This window comes from Arachis stenosperma, chromosome 10, assembly GCF_014773155.1.
Source record: "Arachis stenosperma cultivar V10309 chromosome 10, arast.V10309.gnm1.PFL2, whole genome shotgun sequence".
Classification (NCBI taxonomy): domain Eukaryota; kingdom Viridiplantae; phylum Streptophyta; class Magnoliopsida; order Fabales; family Fabaceae; genus Arachis; species Arachis stenosperma.
Genome location: NC_080386.1, coordinates 129,312,129 through 129,335,077, shown reverse-complemented (window position 1 = coordinate 129,335,077; position 22,949 = coordinate 129,312,129). Strand labels below are relative to the sequence as shown.

The 22,949-nt window shown below is 35.6% G+C and overlaps 3 protein-coding genes across 12 annotated transcripts; all 3 read right to left on the bottom strand.

Moving 5' to 3' along the window:
* Positions 1-819: 819 nt before the first annotated feature.
* On the bottom strand, positions 820-6,671 carry LOC130954818 (peroxisome biogenesis factor 10). Its single transcript, XM_057881592.1, has 12 exons — positions 6,476-6,671; positions 5,607-5,833; positions 5,391-5,422; positions 4,910-4,999; positions 4,251-4,345; positions 3,934-4,132; positions 3,605-3,674; positions 3,436-3,514; positions 2,678-2,811; positions 2,375-2,466; positions 1,274-1,353; positions 820-1,178 (listed from the first exon to the last, which is right to left on the bottom strand). Exons 2-12 carry the CDS (start codon positions 5,794-5,796, stop codon positions 1,076-1,078), a joined length of 1,164 nt encoding a protein of 387 aa, XP_057737575.1. The 5' UTR covers positions 5,797-5,833; positions 6,476-6,671; the 3' UTR covers positions 820-1,075.
* A 5,540-nt stretch (positions 6,672-12,211) lies between these two features.
* LOC130957723 (uncharacterized) lies at positions 12,212-12,720 on the bottom strand. The gene is made up of 2 exons (XM_057884566.1): positions 12,532-12,720; positions 12,212-12,460 (listed from the first exon to the last, which is right to left on the bottom strand). The coding sequence occupies exons 1-2, from the start codon at positions 12,718-12,720 to the stop codon at positions 12,212-12,214; spliced, it is 438 nt and encodes a 145-aa protein (XP_057740549.1).
* Positions 12,721-13,194: 474 nt separating this feature from the next.
* LOC130954536 (uncharacterized) lies at positions 13,195-21,741 on the bottom strand. Of its 10 annotated transcripts, none has more exons than XM_057881286.1 (11): positions 21,353-21,741; positions 20,206-20,377; positions 19,592-19,710; positions 16,642-19,023; positions 16,391-16,502; positions 16,187-16,269; positions 15,479-15,723; positions 14,713-14,799; positions 14,517-14,616; positions 13,780-13,990; positions 13,195-13,684 (listed from the first exon to the last, which is right to left on the bottom strand). In XM_057881286.1, exons 2-11 carry the CDS (start codon positions 20,252-20,254, stop codon positions 13,512-13,514), a joined length of 3,561 nt encoding a protein of 1,186 aa, XP_057737269.1. In that variant the 5' UTR covers positions 20,255-20,377; positions 21,353-21,741; the 3' UTR covers positions 13,195-13,511. The 10 variants fall into 10 exon arrangements, 8 of the variants coding, with proteins under 8 accessions (XP_057737269.1, XP_057737270.1, XP_057737273.1 ...); XM_057881287.1 differs by having other exon boundaries at positions 20,206-20,372; XM_057881290.1 differs by having other exon boundaries at positions 19,592-19,859; positions 20,206-20,352.
* Between the last annotated feature and the right edge of the window lie 1,208 nt (positions 21,742-22,949).

Here is a 22,949-nt window from a genome sequence, read left to right as displayed (position 1 = left end):
GGAAAAGAGAAGACAATATTTTGAAAATTAGGGCTTTATAATTGAAAATGGATTAATTTAGGTATTATTAAGCAATTTCAGATACAAATTTGAATCAAATTCAAGTTTGGTACACATCAGCATACAGCTGGAATGTCCATATGGCACTTCACACTCCACATCATTAACGTTTAGATGGTGGACTAACGGTGATGCACTTTTGAAAATTTCAGGGATATAGTTGGTCATTTTTAAAAGTTAGGGACTAAATTGAGTAGCGATTTGAAATTTAGGGACCATTTTAGACATTTACTCAATATTAATCTATAATCAATAGAGAAAAAAGCATAACATTTACAAAAAAATGAGTTATCAATGTCCATAAAGACTGCCTTTGTTTTTAAGGATTGGAAATGAAAGTAGGAGATTAGAATTAAATATTATGTTTGACAACTAAAGACAAGCTAAAATTTTAATTTTGAAACACAAAATTCTAGTTCTAAAATACAAAATTTCAACCCCTTCAGTACCTCAAAAAAGTAAAAAAAGACTAAAATTTTTAGAGACAGTAAACTAAAACTTTAATAACATTTTTTTTTAAATATTCTCATTTAACTTTTCAAATTTCAAATATATCCTTTAGTTTTCATATTTATCTTAAACCAAACATAACACTGAGACATAACTTAGTCTAGTATATTTTACACCAAACACAATTCAAAAATTTAATTTAGTCTCTGTCTCTCAATTTCTATTTCTGTCTCTCTTCCAAACGCATCCTTAGTAACCAGATAACTCAGAAATATATTTGTATGACTCCCGCACGTAATAAATTCTCTACAAACATAAACCACCATATATTTTCATTTTAATGTTAGTAGTTATACAAAAACCACATAAATTGAGTGGTTGTAAATGTTTCAATTAATTAAACATAAACATACTCCAGGAACATCCAAGTATCCCTTGTAATGACATCATTATAAATAAATAAAAAAATAAAATCCTTGCAAGATTCAAGACAAGAAAAATGTTGCCTTTCATGATATATCCTCTCTCTTTTATACAAGAGATTGCAGCTGAAGAAATGCATACTCTAGAAGTCTGAATGATACACACAAACTAGACTTGAATGTGTTATTGGGGTGCGGCAAAGAGGACATTCTGGCTTTTCATTGCACCATTCTGTGATACAGTTCCTACATGAATGAGATCACATCAAAACACGAGGAAATTCAGTGAAAGGAAATGGGGGGAATGTGAAGAGAAAAAATAATGCAAGATGACACAATACCAGCAAAATACATGGCCACAGGATGTAGCTGTTGGATGTTGACGATTACTTAGGCAGAGAGTGCATTTGCTAGTTCCATACTGTAAAACAGATGAGGATTCATCAAAATACAATTGATGCCGATTTAGAAGGTAAATGTAACATGGATATAGAGGGAAATCATGATGAATTTCACTCTAATCATGTTACGTATATGCCAAAAATTAGCCACCAAACCGGCCACTTATATAAAATACATATTAGAATACAAAATACACACTAAAAGTGTATGAAACAACAGATGCATTTATATACAAATACATAATGGCTGATTTGGTAACTGAATTTTTATGTACATATAGAATTTTTTATTTCCAAATCTCAGAAGGTCAGTGTCTTATTAAGTTCACTCTAGTAGATCATATCTTTCTTAATAGAAAATAGGCTTTCTGTGAGTTCCCTATTAACAATACTAAACCAAAATAGGATCCACAAAAGTTACACCAGTGACAACAAACCATCATTGACTGCATTATAACCACGCTAATCATATTGTACATGTTCTAGTTCTTTAAGGAACAAAACCAGTAAAAGCATATCCATGTGGTCTTGGCATAGAGCTCAGATATAGGTGGTTTCCCGGTATTTCCTTTTGCTATTAAATTTGGCTCGAAGTTATTTTTGATGACAGGATGTAAAATCGGCACTCTGTTGATTGTTCCATGGAAGTGATTAAACTTGCTAATGGTGACCTGTATCAATGCCATCTATATAGAGGTTTGTTACTAACCATATTCAGAGTTTGCTATGGCAACGACTGGGAGTATTATGCAAAGCGTGTTCTTTAAGAGAGTTCTGTGCTGACTAATTATGAAACCTGGCATGGACCTACATGTTCACTACATGGTGCGGAGCGATATTTCTAGCAGCTCGGAATATCAAAATCCTAGTTGATGCTGCAAGGGTTGCACTAGATAGCTTCCCCTTTTATTCTCTTCGTTTACCTTAATTGTACCAAGAAAGGTCACATTTTATTACCTTACACCCTATTTTCCCTTTGTATATTTTAGAAGTGTATATTACAAGGAATATATATAGGATAACTTGATGTGAGAATTGTACCTCCGAAGATGAAGAATCAAAGACCCAACCTCCTTCGTCAGTATCTAGAGATGCCAGATTACCTTCTTCATTCAGAACAGGCAAACCATGTCCTATTATACAATAAAGGGGGTCAAGTTATGATAAGAACAAATAACAAAAGTTCTTTTAATTTTTGGACAGAAATAGCAATAAATTGAAATAGCAAAAAATTGTTGTAACGCATAAGAGCGTCAGTAGAAATAGAAAATTAAGAGAAGGGGAAAAAAAAAAGAGAGAGAATGAAAAATCGAAGGAAAAAATTAATCAAGAAAAAACTATGACCTGCTGATCTCTGTTGGGTTGCAAAGGATGCCTGATGAACTGAGCCAGCAATTGAAGATAAATTTCTTCGACGTAGCCGTTCCACAGCTATTACACAAAGTTGAATCAGCAGAAATACTCCTAGTATTTGGTATCTGCACCAAAGTGCAATCAAAGAAAAGACAGGTGCTCAAAATAAATCCTCTATGGAAGAAACATACTTTGCTTACTACAATGATTGATAGGAAATAATAGATAAACTTGGGCAACATCTATTTTTTGCAAGAAAGCATATCAGGAAGAACAATAATAATTATAATATGCATAAACACCTTTTACAAAGCAATTTCAGGAGGTCACCTAACCAACGAATTACTGATTGAATGATATGGAGGGGAATGAAAAAATATAATGTTCTGTTCCACCGTCTAAAGATCAACATGGAACTTTCATCCTATTGCATAGAAATTCAATGGAAATAAAAGGAACATTAGATTTTACATTATATGCCCTCAGTCCATTGTATTCAATCTCATTGCTGCTAAAAATTATTTGGGTGAGGAGGAAGGGTGGGGGGGGGGGGGGGGGGGAGTATGGATGGAATGGACTTCATCTTATACAATTCCATTGCATCACTCTCCATCAATCCCAAAAAAAAGAAAAAAAAAAGTCTAAATAAAAAGCTAAAACGATAGGAAAAGATAATATGGAGAATTTTGAGAGCAAATCCCCCATTGTCGACACATTTTTCAAAATTTGGAATTTCAAAAGACCAATACCTGGGTCTTTGATTTGATGGTTTTCCAATGAAGACATAACGAATGCCTGCAGCACGCTTGGATATATGATAATAAAGGCCTGCAAAAAATAGGGGAAAATGGAATAAATGTAGAGAAGTTCCTTTTAGAAACTTTATCACCTCAATTAGGCTATTGAGCAAAGGATCACCTTCAAAGTAGAACAGCATTAGATTAGCACGAAGAACCAGCTGTATCAATTCACGCACAAAAGGGAGCATCTGGTGGCAAGGTATAAAAACTTGACTCATTAAAAGCAAAATACTCTTTTAGACAAAGCCAGTTCAAACTTTGTGAGATTATGCAAATATACAGCTCCAAAAAAAGAAGAGAATAATGAGGGTTTCATACAAGGATCAGCCAAATATAATTTAAATTGTGAGTTCTGACTTCTCATGCAATTTTGAAGGGAGAACAAATAGTAGAACAGTATACAACTGTAACAGTTTTACAAAAATTATTGTCTGAGGATAAATATACCGCAGGCCATTGCTGAACCACATGCAACCAAAAACCACTCAGTTTTTGCTTCAATCTTGAAAGAGTTGTACTATGTTGTCCTGATGTTAAAGGACTAGCCACAGACTCCTGTGAATTACTGCTCCTGATAGCACTATCACCATAACTCTCCGCAAACTCTGAATCAGCGAGGGCAATGCCACGGGAAGCAATTCGTGAACTGTCAAATAAACAGTCAAGTCATCACAAAACTTGAGACACAGATGGCTCTTTCACGGTTGATAATCAAAGAACTCGATGGGTTAATCCAAAATTAGGAGAAACGGACAATAACCAACCTAATACGATCTGCAATATAAGGAATCGCTGTCTGGTATACAATGAAAAGAGTACGCCTTGCAGGGGTAGGAGGCAGCCCATAAGGACCAGCAACCTGAAAAAACAAACAACTCTCCAAATTCAGAACAGTGAGGAAGTTCACCAAAACAGCTATAAAATTCAGCCCCAAAACAAACAAACAACTAGGAGAAAAAAAAATACTTCCAATCCAATAAAACAAAAAAAAAAGTGCACCACAAAGACACTTCCAATTCCGAACTAGGTGTCTGCCTATTCCTAAAGTCATGGTCCTCCAACACATGATGATATTCTAAATTCTCTTCCAATCTGAACCAAATATAGTGTTGTAATAATAAAATAGAATACAAAAAGCGTTTGACTTCAATACACAAAGTGATATACACTAAAAATAAATCATATTTCCATTCTATACGACTTAATTGATGTAATTCTTAAGGTTAAATTATTTTCCGATGATATGACTATCGCTTATTATTATGATATAAAAAAGTATTGGAGTGACATTGCATCAAAATAGATTTTTTAAAATAAAACTATTGTGATCTGTGTGTAAGAGAGCCACACTCTTAATGGAAAAGACACATTTAAAGAAAAAATAAAAGTGAGCATAAAGAATGAAGATGAAATATAGTGAAACCTGAGTGATGTCACAGTACTCCTCCCCAAGTGTCTGCTGCCCTGATCCTGTTGTGAGAACATAATACAACATTTGTCCCAAGAGTTTTGTCTGCAAAACAATCACACTCTGATAAGAACAACTCAATCGTGTCCAGCTTCTCTGCAGTTTCAATGTAAAAGAACTTTTAAAACAGACATCCAATCAAGTGTCACCACAATAAACTTCTGCATCAAATATCTTCAGTGTAAAATAGTTACATGCATGCATAGGAATTAAACTCCTCCTTAATAATCCACATAGAAATGGCCAATAATTCAGTAGCCTCCACAAAAGCATCACACTGCATTAAAGCTATGGCATTGAACTCAACAAATTGAAGTGTATTTCTTTGTCACACTTTGAACGTGAGAGTACTTCTTACATTATGTAGTTTTAATAAGCAAATTCTCTCAAAAACAAAAATCACAAAACCATTACAGAAGTATAGCAATGAACAAACCTCGTTTTGATAAGCAACAGCAACCCTTGTACCTATAATATGATATATTAAGTAAAACTTCATTACAATTGAAAGTTATATATATAAAAGTTAAAGAATACAAGAAGAAAGAATAATTGGATATATATATATATATATATATATATATATATATATATATATATATATATAGAGAGAGAGAGAGAGAGAGAGAGAGAGAGAGAGAGAGAGAGAGACCAAAGAGGTGCCGGAAGGCGTCGCGGCAGGCTTCATAGACGAAAGAGGCATACTGCTCATCCTTCTCAGCAGCACGCATCATCTCCGGCTGAGCAGCCAGCGGGAACCGCCGTGGCTCGGTGGTTGTGGGGACGGTGCTGCTAGGACCAGCTTCATCACTGCCATTTCTTCCAATGTGACCCCAACCCATGATTAATTGTTTCTTCCCTTCTTTCTTACAGCAAAGCCTAAAAATTCCAGAAACCAAATCTGTTTCTTTTCTATATCAAATTGCAAATTACAAAGTCGTGTGTGTATGTGTGAGCTAGGGGTGTTCATGGCCAGGCGAACCAGGGCCCTATATTTTACTCAACCCTGAAACCTTGACATTTCATGATATACCTAAAAAAAATTAGGATAATTATAATTTATCAAGATATTGGTATCCAGTGTAGAACTTAAACTGTCCTTGTAGTATGAATCCTACACCAAAACCATAAAATAAAGAATCAAAAGAATTCAAAGTTCACATATTCACATTTTATAATCACACACTAAGGCCAAAACCATAAAAACTATATAGACATTACTATGCAATCCAGTACAGATACTTGGAACAACCAAAGCATAATAGCAGAGGAATCACCATACTAATTCTGCAGCTGCTAGCATATATATATATATATATATATATATATATATATATATACACCATTATTATACTCGAGGAGTGAAAAAAGATAGGAAATCAAATTTTCTTTGTTGTTTGGGCCAAAATTCATCTTTCCTGTAAATTTATCTTGATTCCCTAGCTAAACCATTTAGGAAATTATGACAATTAAAATCAACAAATTAAAAAAGATCATGTTTTATATAATCCGACGGCCTACCTGCAGGAAGATGGCGACGGTGACAGCGGACAAGAGGTGCTGGTGGCAGGGAGACGTGAAGCAGAGTGAGAGAGAAAGAGAGAGAGGAGTGGAGAGGTGGTTGCAGAGGAAGGAACTGAGGCAGAAGCAGTACGCAAACAAGTGTGTCTTCCGTTCGGGACTTTGGGAGTGTGCCATTGATATGTTAAAAAAGTTTTTTTTTTTTTTATTTTTCTGAAACAGAAACAGAGTAATATCCTAATAGTAATGTTGTACTACCATCAAATATTATCATTTTTGGATAAGTATTTTGTCACCAATAATTTGTATTCATATTTATAAGAATTTATATGCAAAAAATATGTAATTTATATTTATAAACTAGAATTTACATATATAAATTAATACAGTTTGTATTTATATTTTTCAGAGTTTATATATATAAATGAATTAGTAAAATATATTTTTTGAAGACAATTTAGTCAATCATAAAAAAATTTTAATCCAATAATTTAATTTTAAATAAATTTTAATCATCAAATCAATTGTTAAACCTTTTTTTGTTAGATATACTAATCCTTACGTCTAATTTTGATTAAAAAAAATAGACAAATTAGTATATGTCATTATTTAATAAAATATATAATAATTTTTAATGATATTTAAAATTTTCATATCACTCTATTTATATAGACAAACAATCTAATGTTTTATCTATCAAACTAAAATTTTAGAGACAAATTTGATAATTAAAATTTACCGAGTGCTAAAATATCCGACAAAAAATTTCTTAGAGACTAATTTTGAGGTATTACTCTTAAAACAATTTCTTTTTCATTCATTTTTAGTATGTTTGGATAACTTTTTTAGTAAAAATAAAAAGCATTTCAATATATATAGAGGTTATTTGGATGAATTTATAAAAGAAATAAATCCTTTTCTAGAGTGATATAATTTTTTGAGTAAAGTATCGTTTGTACCCATGGAAGTTGAAAACGCTGACAAATGTACCCACGAGAGAAGGAAACTACCAAATGTAACCATCAATCGTAACATCCGTGGGACGAAACTAACCAAGCCTTATTCCGGCGTTGACTTCGTTAGTAGCGCATCCTCCGTGGCACTTCCCAGCATGACATGACTTGGGGGGCTTCACACGTGGAAATTATAAATACAATTACCTAAAAATATAATTGGATTTCAAAATTAAATTTTTTTAAAAAAAAGGAAAATTAGAATTGAACAGTTATCAAAGGTAAACCTCTTCGCGCGTTTCACAGAACAAAGGGTAGAGCTCTAAGACTAAACTGTTCATCTTCTCCACTCACAGAAAATCTTCAATGCCGACGATAATCTCCGTGTTCAAGAGAGGGTGCTTGTTGGTGTGGATCGTGTCAGCTGTTGGAGTTGCGTGGTGTCATCCATAGATAAGTACTAAGCTTCGATTTCTCTGTCATAGTTTTCTGGATTTTTGGTGCATGGTTGTGGATATGAGGTTTTTATTAGGGTGTCTTTGTAGTGGCTATGATCTGGTTGTGACTTCGTTTTCTTTTGTGTATACATGTATGTTTGCAGATGGCAACCATCCACATTACGCTAGTCATTAGTCACAGAGGAAAATTTGAAAAGGTTGATAATGAAAAACTGGCATATGTTGGTGGTGAGAAAACAGAGATTGAAAGAGTGAATATGGACACGCTTAATAAGTTCTTCATGAATGACTTAGTAAAGGACATAGGGTACAATGATGTGAGCGAACTTTACTGGCTTGAACTTGGGAAGGAGTTGGATGGTGGGTTGAGATTGCTTATACTAGACATGGATGTGGTGAGTATGTATGAAGCAGTCATTGCTAATGGGAGGAGAGTTGAGTGTTCACCGAGCATCCAGTTGACGTTCCTAAGATCGCAGAAGAGAACAATGAACCCGAACCAGAGCCTGAGATATTAACTGTTAGTAGGACCCCAGTGAAGCATAGAACCAAATTGTGTGTTAGGAGACCCCCAACCCCAAAGAAGAAGAGAAAGAGAGTGATGAAATTGAGTGAGACTGTAGGAGGTGTGCTTGGACCGGATGCTCAAACAAAGGATGCTGCGGGAGAGAAAGAAGTCCATTATACCCCAAGAAACATACAACAACCAGAATTCAGCAATGATCAACCAAATATACCTACCCATTCACTAAAGGTAACCTTCGATGAGGCACCAAGGATCATTCAGCTACCAAATCCACCCACTGAACCCAACTTACCACCATATCAACTTCTGGAGAAGACTCTTCCACACCCTGAATAACCAAATGTGTCAGCTGCAAGAAAAGAAACTGGAAACCAAATTCCAGTTTCTGCGGAGTCAGTGGCTCCCACTGTGGATAAAGGGTCTGCCGAATATGTCGAGGTTTTCACACAGTACATCTCACAGCCTTGTTAAGAAACCGGTAGTGGTAGTCAACTCAGTAGTTCACAGCCCGAACCAGATATAAATCCAGATGTGGGTGGTGGTAGTCAACAGAAGTCCAAGAGACGATCAACAGTCAGGCCTCCACCTTCAGGGCAAACATTCATACCCAACCAGGATCCAAACAAGCATCCTTCATTCTATATACCTGTGGATGGTGAAAATATGTCAGAGGTAAGTGCAGGGATGCATTGTTACGAGTCAGAGGAGCTTGATTCTGTTGCAAGTGATGATGAAGACAGTGAGCAGGCAGCATTTCCTGAAGCGAATCCAGATGCTCCAGTGAGGGAAGTAAGGTTGGAGGTTGGCATGGAGTTTGAAAATCTGGACCATTTCAAGAAGGCAGTTAGAAAGTTCAACATCAGCTTAGGGAGAAGCATATTCTTTCCAAGGGTGGATTCAACTAGGTGCAAGGCCATATGTTATGATGAGAGTTGTTCGTGGCAGATATACTGTGCAAAACGGTCGTTTCCATTAAGCTTTCAGGTAAAAACGTTTGTGAATGAACATACCTGCAGCAGAGTTAACAAGAATAAATCTGCAATGGTAAATGGGTTGTAGAGGAGCTTGAGGACAAGATCCGTGATCATCCAGACTTGACTCAAAGGCAGGCACAAATTTTTTTCAAGTAGGAGTATGACGTGATTGTGAACGAAAGGAAGATTTACAAGGCTATGGTGAAGGCGAAACAACTAATAGAATGGAGTGAAATAGCTCAGTATGCTGTTCTTAGGGACTATGCTAATGAAATTATGAGGACCAACCCTGGCTCCACTGTGAGGATTAGTACTGATTATGTTGAAGGGACTGGGCATAAATTCAAAAGGATATATATATATATATATATATATATATATATATATATATATATATATATATATATATATATATATGCTTGGAAGGGTGTAAGAAGGGTTTTTCGATTGGCTGTAGGCCTTTTATAGGGTTAGATGGAACTTTTTTAAAGGGATACTACCCTGGGCAGTTGTTGACTGCAATCGGCCATGATGCCAATAACCATATCTATCCGATATCGTACGCTGTTGTGGAGTGCGAATGCAAGGATAGCTAGAAATGGTTTCTGGAACTCCTCAAAGAAGACATAGGTGACGCTGCAATCAATGGTGTCAACTTCATGTCAGACATGCAGAAGGTAATATCTGAATTCCTATCCCCTGTGTATGTCTTCATTGTTATTTTAGTTTGTTACAATGTATTTTGCTTGCCTGCTGCTGTCATAGTTATTGTCCATCATAGAATATAATGATTTAGTCGCTTTACTTATGTCAACCAGGGCCTCATCCCAGCTATGCGTGAAGTGAATCCAGGAGCACATCATAGATTTTGTGCTATGCACATATGGCAGAACTTTAGAAAGCAGTGGGGTGACACAGAATTGAAAATGGCAATGTGGAGATGTGCCAAGGCCACAACCCCTCAAGAGTTCAATGCTATCCTGGATAGAATCAAAAGGGTTAATCCCATGCTTGGGAGTATCTGAATAGGATCCCTCCAAGTCAATGGAGTAGGAGTAGTTTTAGTGAGTACCCAAAATCTGACAATTACATGAACAACAACTGCGAATCCTTCAATTCTAGGATCAAGAAAACGAGAGGGAAGCCTATCATAACTATGCTGGAAGAGGTGCGGTGTTATATGATGAGTATAATTGCAAGAAACAAGAAGGCATTGGTGGGTTATAACGGAGTTATCACTCCTGCGCAACAGAGTAGGCTTGAAAAAGAGAAAAGGGAGAGCAACAAGTGGCGGTCGTTTTCCACCCGAGATGATCCTGGAAATGTGTATGAAGTACAGTGCCTGCCTCATAAGATTATGGTGGATATAGGAAAGAGGACTTGTTCCTGTAGGTTTTGGCAACTGACTGGCTTGCCGTGCAGGCATGCATGTGCTGACTGGCTTTCCATGGGGGCATATAATAGCACATATCAGTACGTCATCCAGCCTATCCCTAGTCAAAAATACTGGTAGCATGTTGATCTACCTCCTATATTGCCCCCAGTATACAAGAAGCAGATTGGGAGGCCAAAGTTGAAAAGAGACAAAAAGAACGACGCCTCAAAGGAACCCCCCCCCCCCAGATCCTCATAGGGCCCCCAGAAAGTAGGCCCCATCACCTGCAAGTACTGCCTAAAGGTAAACCATAATTCATATTCTCCCATTACTTGTGCTTTGAATGTCCACAAAATGAAAGTTCATGTTACATGTATTGCAGACTGGACACAACAGTCGTAGCTGTTCCAAGAAGAAGGAAGTCATGGCTGGGAGTGCTGGGGGACAAAATTCAAATCCACACCCAGCTGCTGAGGATGATGGGAATAAGGCTGCAAGACTAGAGGAGATATTCTGGGAAGAGACTTTGGAAGCTGTTGAAGCAGCTGAAGCAGCAGCATCTCAGCCACCAAATGTAAGTCTAATGCTGTATTTTACAACTTCATTCTAAAAGTTCTTAAACAAATCAATCATATGTGTCTACTGCTGTAGGAGACCACCTCAGTTCCTCAACCTATTCCTAATCCAGTGAGGTCTCCTTCAACTAGGCCAACAACTACAAAAAAGCCACCAAGGAAGAAGAAGAATCTGCGAAGACCACCACCAACTACTCACCAACCACAGTCTGCTCCAGCAACACCAGCTACTACTACTCCATCACCCACGGCCTCTAATGTGCCACCCATTGTGACAGCTCAAACCATGCTAGCTGCCTCCCAGGGAACTACTTCCAGATTCATGGAATTCATGCCTACTCCAACAGGGAGAGGATCAAGCTCAACTCGATGGCCTCAGCATGCCTTCCGTCCACCACCAAAAAAGAGGTCAGCAACTACACACTTGAAGGAAGGATCAAGCGGCAGCAGCAACTCCACTCCAATTCCTTGAAGCAAGACTCTTTATATTATGTTTTTTTCTTGGTACTGTGCCATGGCAGTTTATATTACAATTGTTGGATATGTCACATACTATACCTACAATTGCTTATGTTTTGGTTTTTGGTGTTTGTGCATGGTCGTTGTTGAAAACTCATACCTATAACTAGTATAACTTGAACACTTCAGTTGCTCAATTTCTACTTATGAGCTTATTTTGCCTGTCTTTCATGTTATTTTGGAGCAGAAAGTAAAAATGACTTGAAATTAGTATTAGTAATAGATAACTTCTGCAAATTTACAAGTCTTATAAGACTCTTTTTGACATTTTTTGGTTTCCACATGTCTACAAATGACAGATACATAATCGAACATGGGTATTATTGTCAAACCCTAACACTGCAAACTGCTTGGGCTCAAAACCCATTGAGAATCAGATACAAAGTGCAGACAACATTACATACCACCACCATTGACATAATCACAAGCCAAAACCTAACTTTACTAACTTCAACTTCACACCTCCCTAACATCATGAGCATCTTCAGTTCAGCCTTAGCATCATCAGCGTCTTCCTGCATCTTTCTTTCTGACAGTGCTCTCCTCAAACCCTCCCATTGCCCTTCGATTTCATCTACCCATGCAAAGAAGTTGCAGTCCGAATTCTATCCATGGCAGAAAAACTAAAATCAGATACTGATTCAACTCACACAGAACAGGGTGTAAAACGGGTTACCTTCCAATTGGGACAACGTACGAACCACTTCCCAGGATTCATCGCCGTCTCTGACTGTAACAGCGTCACCACCAACCCACAGAAACATCTCCCATTGAACTTCCTATCATGCACCCTTCCTGAATTTGAGTTTCCAAACACACTACCACTGCCATTCGAAGTTGGAGTAAACAGTCTTCGCCTCGACATTGGTATAATTTCGAAGATTTTTGTGAATCTAGGGTTAGGGTTCTTATTGGGGATGGAACAAGGTTTGAATTTGGAAAATTTTGAGGTTGAAGATACATTATAACAGTCACACAGCTCAGCAATCCACGTAACAGGCCCCCCAAGCCATGTCACGCCAGAAAGTGCCACAGAAGATGCGTTACTAACAGAGTCAACGCCGGAATAAGGCTCGGTTAGTTTCATCCCACGGATGTTACGATTGATGGTTACATTTGGTAGTTTCCTTCTCTCGTGGGTACATTTGTCAGGATTTTCAACTTCTATGGGTATAAATGGTACTTTACTCTAATTTTTTTAAAAGCAATGCTGATAAAATCACAAGGCTTCATATTTCTCCTCAGTCTTAGAATCATTTGCTATAGGTGAAATTCTCAAAATTGTCGTCACACAAATGAACACAATTATCTTTGGATTCTAATACCAAATTACTCATGCCTCAAAATTACAACCATTTTCCAAAGTCTCATGACAAAATCAAACAATAAACTAGTAACTGTGTCCAGGCCTAACTAACTAAACTTTCAATAATTTGTAAACATGTTATGAAAAGTGAAAACTAAATGTATTTATTTCTCCCCTGAAAAAGAATCCCAAAAACACATGATGAACTTCAGTTGAAGACCTCAAAAAGAATTGTGCAGCTACAACTCTATAAAACATGCATGCTAATTGCAAAATGCTACTTATTTATTTCCCCATTCCACCCATCCCCATCAAATCTTCTATCACTACAACTTCTCACAACCCCTTTATTAAGATTTGTTTTCTTGTTTAATCGTCGACAACGGCGAGACATACTCCACCATTTGTACATCTGTCATTCTACTTTCATCAGTTTCCTCTCCTTGGTATACTTCATCAGATCCAGAACTGAACTTTTCAAAATCAATTTTACATTTAACAGAGACTGATGCTGGCTGGATCTCTGTAATATGAATCACCAAAGTTATAATTCAGTTGTTGAGAAATGTACATAGTCATCTCATTTACAGTAACAAGATATTGTAACGAGTTACAAACCTCTTGTTATAACTGAATCCGGAGATTGACTCTCCTTTCCCAATAGCTTTTGGCACATGATGGCTCCTTGAAAATCTAGGAAAGTGTAGTCCAGAAACTCTGATCTTTGGAATTCTGTCATCTGGTCAAAGCCAAAAGATTTCGTCCATGTCTCGAGCACACCAGGAACAGCAGGCAAAACTAGCCTCTCCACCCCTAGCTGTGTGAGCATCTGAGGGAAGAAAACTTAAGGTAAAAAACTGGAGGGGAAAAAAAAGAAGCAAAAGATGACCAAAATATGGAATCTGAAATAAAATGATTATTATCATAATAGAAAAAAATTGAGAAAAATAGAGTTAATGACTTTAAATAATACAGATAATAGATGCAAATAATTCTTTCTATTTTACATAACTCACAATCTATGACAGACTTGGTTTTACATTAATTTCTATTACGAATGAACTGAAATATTGAAAGAGAAAAAAAAACTTATCTTGGAAACAAAGGGTAGGATAAGTTGAAGTTGATTATAGAAAAGAATAAAATTTTGTACGGTTGTGACTTCTTGTAGATTGTTATTCTTCCTCTTTATGTACCCTATTCATGCTAATGAAGCAGGGTGGAATCTGTAATGATGACAAGCTAATATACCGTATATGTGAAAATTAATAAAATTGGATCAAACTTGGTAATAGTTTTGCTTGCATACTTTATGGAAAATAAGGAAAAGAGTAAATTCATATATATGAGGTTACCTTTTCAAGTTCATTCATTAAAATGCGACACATTCCAAGTCGACGGTACTGAAATCTGGTACCTACAAGTGGTACTTCTGCGACCTTCTCTCCATACACCCTAACAATTAAAATGCAAGGTAAAATGATTAAAAAAATGAAGCAAAAACACACCCTATATTACTTGAAAATTAGAAAAAGCGCATCCTATGATCACCTAAAAGTTGCCACGCTTATCAGTTCTTCATTTCTTTCAAGAAGTACAGTGTAGAAACCCTGGAAATTCGTTCTATTAAGCTGAGACCTGAAAATTTTCAAAGCGCTTACATCAGGCATTTTTCAAGAGAATACATGAATAAATTGTGGCAAAACTTAAGAAACAGATATAAACATTAACTTCTGAACAAATTTGTCAGTGCGAAAAGGGATGAATGCAAGGAACTGAAATATTCATGTTAACCCCTCATTCTAAATGAAGAAACAAAAAACAATGTAATAATTAGGAATCTCCTATCGAGATTATCTAATATCAATTCCCTGACAACCATTACACAAATACTTGCAGTTCAAAACTCTTCAAGAATTAACTCGTATTCATTATGCCATCCATAGTTGTAATTTTCCACAATAAGATAGAACATAAGGATTGCTGAAATCAGGAAGACCAAAAACTTTCAACATTTTAGAACTTTTAAGTTACCCCAGGATAATTGTTATTTAGGATATATGTATAAATGTATTAATGAAAATACAGTGAACTTATCCTGAATGGTAAATCTAGACCTGCATATTTTGCACTAATTATATATGAATGAGAAAAAGCTTATAATATATCAAATTTACGAAAAGGAGCTACATCTTTTGTTATGATTTACGGAAGGTTACACATATTAGCAAATTTTCTGATTCAACACAAACATCCATGTGCAAGGAATCCTAATAAATTAGGATGAACAGGAATTGGAAAAGATTTTTTTTCTGACCATCTGCTGAATATGACATCTTCCATGAGATCTCTGCTAGAGGAAGGGTTCTGTAGGGGCTCAAAGCATTCATGCATCACAGAAAGTGCAATATTGAGTTTGCTGTAATTCTCTGCCATGTATTTGTCTTTAGCAGAACCAACATCACAATTCTCAGAGTCAACAGACTTGATCAATGTCCAAGTTAGATTGTCTGCATCCACTGAAATTGGTTTTCCTAATAGTTTATGCAGGCTGGTGTATATCTGTGAAAAAATAGACAGAAGAAAGTGTATAGTGAAACCAATGTCTGAAAAGAATATCTTGCAGAATATAATCTAACATTAAAAATTACTTGCGTCTTTAACTTGACTATCATCTATAAAAGCATCCATTGTTGACTAGCTAGATCTATTGATCCATATATGAAAGCAGGCATGACCTGAATTAGTGCATAAGAAAATAAGATCTGATCCCCATATTAGAAGGAAGCATTAACTCCATAAAATCTCATGTGGAATTGTTTTTGATAATACTGTAAGTTAGTATCAACATAAAATGGTAAAGCAATGCTCCCTGGAAATGTTGAATCATAATAAATACAAGAAAACAGAAAGAACAATCAATTTGGCGATAGACAAAGCAGAACTACCAATACTTCAAGCAAAATACAATTAATTTTTTTGCTTAATAAAGGGAAGAAAAGAGAAGGGGGAGCATAAAATATACCTGTTCACATTTGTTTCCACAGAACCATTTTGCCATACGTCTTAATTTATCTACTGTTCTATTTCTCAAGCACTCAAGATGATCTGTAAAGGAATAACAAACACAATAAGATAAAAAATTATGTTGTTTGCACACTAACAAAGTAAAAAAAAAAGACATACAAGTATGTGTGGAACATTGAAGTAAATAAACATATAAGCTCACATTTACGTTCACATTGAATGCAATTAAGAAATTGTTTGCCCTCATCCCCCTTCATTTGGCTGCAAATTCCACATCGACATGATGGACAAAACCAGTCACCACCAGGAATTACCTATACATGCAGAATGAAGCCAGCTTATTGGTATAGAAGTACCGAACTAAATAATCACAAGAAAAAAGATGGGAAAGGAATACAGCAACAAGATAGCACTAGATATTTGCATGCTTGAGAATGAAAAACGGTAACTTACCTCTAAACCTAGACAACTAATATGAAATGCAGAAGGACATTGATCACACAAGATAAGGTCACCCCCATATTGACACACAGAACAAATGTTGTCGTTTTCGCCTCGACAAAGATCATTTGATTGTTTCTCCGTTTTCTCCTCCTTCGTTTTTTCATGCATTACTTGAATCTGGCAATCCAGTAGCGAGCGACCGTCTTTCAAGAAGATACTAGCAGAAGGTCTGTGGTTACTATTGGAACCAGCATGATTAGCAAAGCCACAAAGACTGTACATCTCTTGACAACAGCAACACTTGATTCCATCACGACCTATGCGCCCCTCAGCCTTGATTGAATTCTTGCCACGTTTTTCCCTGAAATAGACCTTACACTTTGCCGAAAAGATGTTGTTATCTATTAACCAAGACAAAATATTTTGAGGTTTTTGGTGTAAGAATCCAGGGGCAAGCACTTTCTGCACCCTTTTGCTTGATCTTAGCACCCGTGTAGGTACTCCATTCCTATGGCGCTTTCGGGAGCTATTCTTTGAATTCTTCGAGCGAGGATTGTTTTCATTCCCATTCCCTTTTGAAGTACTCACTGGCAAACCATTGTGTAATTCAGGTTCCCTTTGAACCAATTGTGAGACACAACATAATAGATCATCACTATGAACACTTTCTTCGTTACCAACAGAGAGATGCATAGGTCTCATGCTGGAAATTGTCCATTTGGGAATACTTTCTTTAATGTATAGCCTACAAGCACCTTGAAGTGTTCCCAAAGTCTGATTTTTCGGAGACTTGTACAATGTTCTCCTCCGTTTCTCAGTTGGATAGTCAAAAACCCATCCTTCTGCTAACAGATGTTGTTTTGCTTTCAAGTTCCATTTCCTTTTCTCAGCATGGCGATTCTCTAATGCATGCAAGTAATATTTCACAACAGCTTCTGGACAAAATTCAGGTTCAACTACAACTTTCGCAGAAGAGGAAGACGCCACCATAGAATTATAAGCATTATCAACCCGATTGCTACGCGATTGATCAGAAAGAAGATGTAGAATGCTACTATCAACCATATCAGGCATCCTACCCGGGTCATTTTGGGACACCAGAGGTTCATTTTGCTTAATATATCTACAAGCTTTGGCAATTGAAGTGTAAACTTTTGTGCCTTGTTCACCAGGTGGCTTGTATCTGTATCTGTATCGCCCAGCAAAATACCTGTCTTCAGTCACCTCAATTGTCCATCCAATATAAGCAAGATGTTTTCTCACTTTTGTCTTCAAGAGTTCCCTAACCCTCTTGCTCTCACATCCAAGTGTGTATTGCTTAATAACCTCAGGACAGAATTCAACTTCTGACAGCACCAAAGGTTTCCAAAGCACAGATGAACGAACATGTCTATGGCTGGAAGTTTCCTTTTGATCTTCAGGAAATATTTGCTGAATTGAAGATATCGGTTCTCTTGACCTCACATCTTCCTCCTCAGGTACATTCACATTTAACTCTGCCATATTTTGCTCGTCAAAGGCCCCAGTATTCAAAGTATCTATATTGTTTTCCTCTTGAATATGATCGATGCTACCAGTGTTTTGATCACAATCCATTAGATTCGCAGAGTCACCTTTCTTCTCAGAGACATCAGTTATTCCTGTGCAAGAACCAAATGCAATAGCGGGAACATCATCACTATCAGCAATAGCAGTAGTCTCAACTAACTCAGTTCTTGGAGTTTCTTCCAAGAAATCAATTTTTAATGCGGGCAAAATGTCTTGCAATGTGAGAGCATAGTAGTCACCAGCTACCTCCAGAACAAGATCTCTCCACAATTCCTTCTCATCACAAGTCCAATCCCTAATAAGGTTCTCAAACTCCTTCCTAACCCTCACATCATACCAAATCTGCTTCACTGAGACAGCAACATAGGACAACCTCTCACACTCCTCTACCAATTCAAGAAAAACCCAGTTCCCCCTTGGCTTCCAATCATCGGCAAATTCATCCCAATCATGAGTCATCCTCAAATGATGGATCCCAATTTTCATCTCATCACCCAAATCAGGGAAGAACACCCTCCTCTCATCCATTCCATTGCAGTGATCAAAGATAACACCTTCCCACCATGCTTCTTGGTAACTTACGTCGACACAAAGTCCAAATGGGAGGTCCCATCCACCAAATTCAAACATCGGAGGCATTGGCCTAATGTAGCCACGCTCAACATTAGAATCTGAAACACTAACACCATCCACAACAGGTGAAACAGCAACCACATCAACAACATGGCTTGATCCATCATCTTCCAATACATTGTCATACCTCACATGACGCTTTTGTTTGCCACAATGTATAACTGTACCTGGGTGCCATGACCCCATAAACCCATCTTCCACACTCCTTACCTGAAAAAAGATAATAAAATCAAAAGAAATTAGAATGATTAATTAATTAAGATTTTGAATATTTTGGACAGAGTTTCAGAAGCCAAATTTTCAAAATTTATCATCACAAAATGATTTTTGAAAAGGAAAATGAATAAGTGATAATAAGGGAATGAATGTGATGACTTGACTCCAATAAGGTGAGTCAACCATGAACAGTGCCAAAATTTTGTACTTGCACGAATGACTAAGATTTCAACAGAATGCAGAATGGATATATTCAGTTACATTGAAACCAAACAAACAAATCCAAGGTATAAGTAAAACGTTCTGTGATAAACCCTCATGGAAATCAAACTAAGAAACTGGATACAAAATCATTAAACACATAATACAAAGAAAAAGAAACAGAAAAGTGTGAAACTAACATAACAAAATACCAGAAACATATATACCGAAAAAAAAAAGTGCAATTCCATTAAGAGGGAAAAAAGGAAAAACAGACAATAGAGAACATCATGACATCAGGTACTCAAATACAGAAAAGATTATGTTTTTATTGGGGAAAAAAGGAATTCATCATAATTACCTCAACTCTCTCATTAAGAAGAAGTTTTTGCTTCAATGATGCTCTTTTGCGTTTTCTGATGTAATTACACTTCACGACATCAACCGCCATTGTTGGAGACTGATCATACAATGTTGTTGCTATTCAGAGTCTCGTATGACATAAAAAGAACATTTTGGCAATAAGCCAAGAACACAAAAAAAAAATCACAAAAGAAAGATAAATAAAACGGGTACAAAACGGCAAGGGGAAAAAAAAGAACAAGAACGAAACCCAGTTCTGTGTTTCCCTGCATGAAAACATAAGCTTTTCATCATAAAAAAAGATTTTGCAGTCAAAAACAGATTTAATATATAGCTCATGTTGTATTCGGCCAACAAAGAGAGGGGTTGGGGGACTTTTAGCAAGATTTTCATAGATAGTGAAATAAAATTATAAATTTTAGCTTGCAAAGACATGCACTAATGCCAAGATACATAATCACAATGCAGATTGGATATAAGAGTTTATGCCGACCAAAAACAACAAAATTTGAGTCACTCTTGCTTTCACATCCTACAGAAAGCATAATGTATATCTTTGATAAGAAATAATAAGAACATCACAACAAAATTGAGAATCAAATTATTCCTTACTTCTTTGTTTATTATTCTCATCTTGAAGACTTAAATTTCCTCCTCCCATATGAGTGACAACTAACAAGAGAGGTTTGTATTAGAAAAGTTTGTGCCAAGCATCCCCAGATAGTGTTGACTGTTGGGAACCAAGCAGTATAGCCTCCACTGAGTTAACATTCAAAATTCTAGACTAAATCAATCACATTAAACAAAGATGCATACGGAAGGGGGGGGGGGGGGGGGGGTAAGAGAGAAAATGAAAAAGAGCATGACTAATGCATATGAAAGTTTCAATCAATAACAACAAGAAAGCCTTATCCCACTTAGATAGGATCGGCTACATGGATCAAAGGATTGCACCCTATTAACAATCAACATATATCATTAAGATTAAGATAATTCAAATGCACTGCAGAAGGAACTACCATACCCAAATAATTAAGCCCAAAAGAAAAAAAATTTGAAAGAAATATAAAGAAATAAAAGTAAGACAGGAATATCAAATATCTTCACATTATATATCTATGAAAATAAAAGAGGCACAACAACAACAACAACAATATCAAATATCTTCACATTATATATCTATGAAAATAGAAGGCACAACAACAACAACAACAATAATAATAATAATAACAATAATAAGAAAAAAACTATTTGCAAGTTCGAATGATGGGAAAATAAATTTAAAGAAACTATAAAATATATACAATAAAGTCTCAGTGATATATTTGCATTGCTGAGTTCTCCAGAATGTACTATCTCTAGAAACTAACCACGCACTGAATATATGAACCGAAAAAAAAATTGAGTTCAGAAATTCACTAAAGAACAGAAAAGACAACAAACAACAAACAGTTACAAAGAAATGAACAATTGAAAATATCAAAACTTCCAGAACTCAGAATACAACTCGTCACCAACATTCCTTACCAATGTTTGACAAAATTCAAAACACAATGCAATGACTCAACCAAGTAACCAACTCAAACAAGACTCAACACAAACGAAGTATTACTTTGATCATAAATTTAAAATTAGGACAAAACTGTAACTCAAATTAAAATTAGGGAACATTGCAAACCCTAAATAAAAATTACCAAAAAATAGATTAATTAAAATTCAAAAAACTTCGGAAACCGTAAGAGTTCATGAAAAAATTTACCGGCTGTGTTGGAAGGCACGTCGAGCTGAAAGAAATGATGCAGAGGGAGGAATGCCGAACTCAGAGTGATCACCGGTAGTGAGAATATCTCCAAGCAGAGGAGGCGGAAGCGACGATCATCGTGTTCGGAATTGGCACAGCGGTTGTTGTTTGATCTATATCAAAGACGGAACTAACGTTGGTGGGAGCAATAGAGGGTTTGGTGAACACATTACCTGTGATCACAGGCGAACAGAGGTGACGAGAGGCCAAAGTGGCGAACCATACGCAAACGGCGACGGCGAGGTGCGAGGAGTGACAATGGCGTGAGGTGAGAGTGACAAAGCTGTGAGTGAGTGAGTGTGTGTGAGTGAGTGAGTGAGTAACGAGAGTAGGGTTAGTTTTTTTAACCAAACTTTAGGGTGTGGGAAAAGGGGCTACTTGAAAATGATACATACATAGCTAATAGATAATTAGATACAATGTCTATGAATATAAGTAACGTAAAGCAATAGGTAAAGTGATAAAATCACGAATTAATTACCGTTAATTACTCGTTTATTTAAGCGAATAAAAAATACTAGAAACTAAAAAAAATTAAAAATGAGAAAAAAAATTTTTTAATTTCTTAATTTAAAGACAAATAAGTTTTTCTTTTAAATATATGAAAATAAATAAATTTTTCGAAAAGATTTAGATATCTCATATTTTAAATAATGAAAAAAATTTGTATTTGTCTTTAAATTAAAATATCAAAAATTTATTTATCGTTTAAAAATAATTCATCTACCACCTTATGTCCTTATCTACTATCTCATTTCTTCGTAAAAACTCCATTCAAATGTTTATATGCATTATAGAATTTCTAGTTAAATGTATTAAATGTGTGCTCGATGTTATTAAGGGGTAAAAAATATTTTTTTAAAACATAATAAATAAAAAATTTTATATAATTGCTCCCAAGTATAATTGACAAATAAAAAATTAATTTTATATAAAATATATAAATATAACATTTTTTATTTTTTTAAAAAAATTAAAAATTATTTAAAAAAAATTTATTTAATGACTCGTCTTAACAAGTTCTAAATTTACTTAACATAAATATTATTTTTATATTAAATTAATCATTATCTATTTATGTATAAATAAATATATAATTTAATTTATTTTAATATGTATTTTATTTTAGTGAATGATTTTAATAATTTATTTTTTTATATATCTAATATAATTAATTATTTAACAATTTTTAATTATTATTTTAACCTGAATACATTTTTGTAAAAATAAGAATCGTGTAAAATTTAAAATTCTTAAATAACTTAATATAATAAAAATTGTTAAATAATTTAATAAATTTAAAGAGAAGGATGAGGACGCCGTTGGAGCCACCGGTGTTTCCTCTGCCGCGTGCTGCTGCTTCTCCTCCTCTGTCGCCACCGTTTTGCTTCCAACTTGCCTACCTCTTCTCTGTTCTGCCGGCGCCATTCTATGAGTTAGTTGTACGGCCCAATAATCAACAAAAGTGACATTTTACAACAAATTAGAAATAGAATAACATAACAAAATAAAAAAAAAAGAGAGCAACTATTAAATTGGTGTTAACCCTATAGTT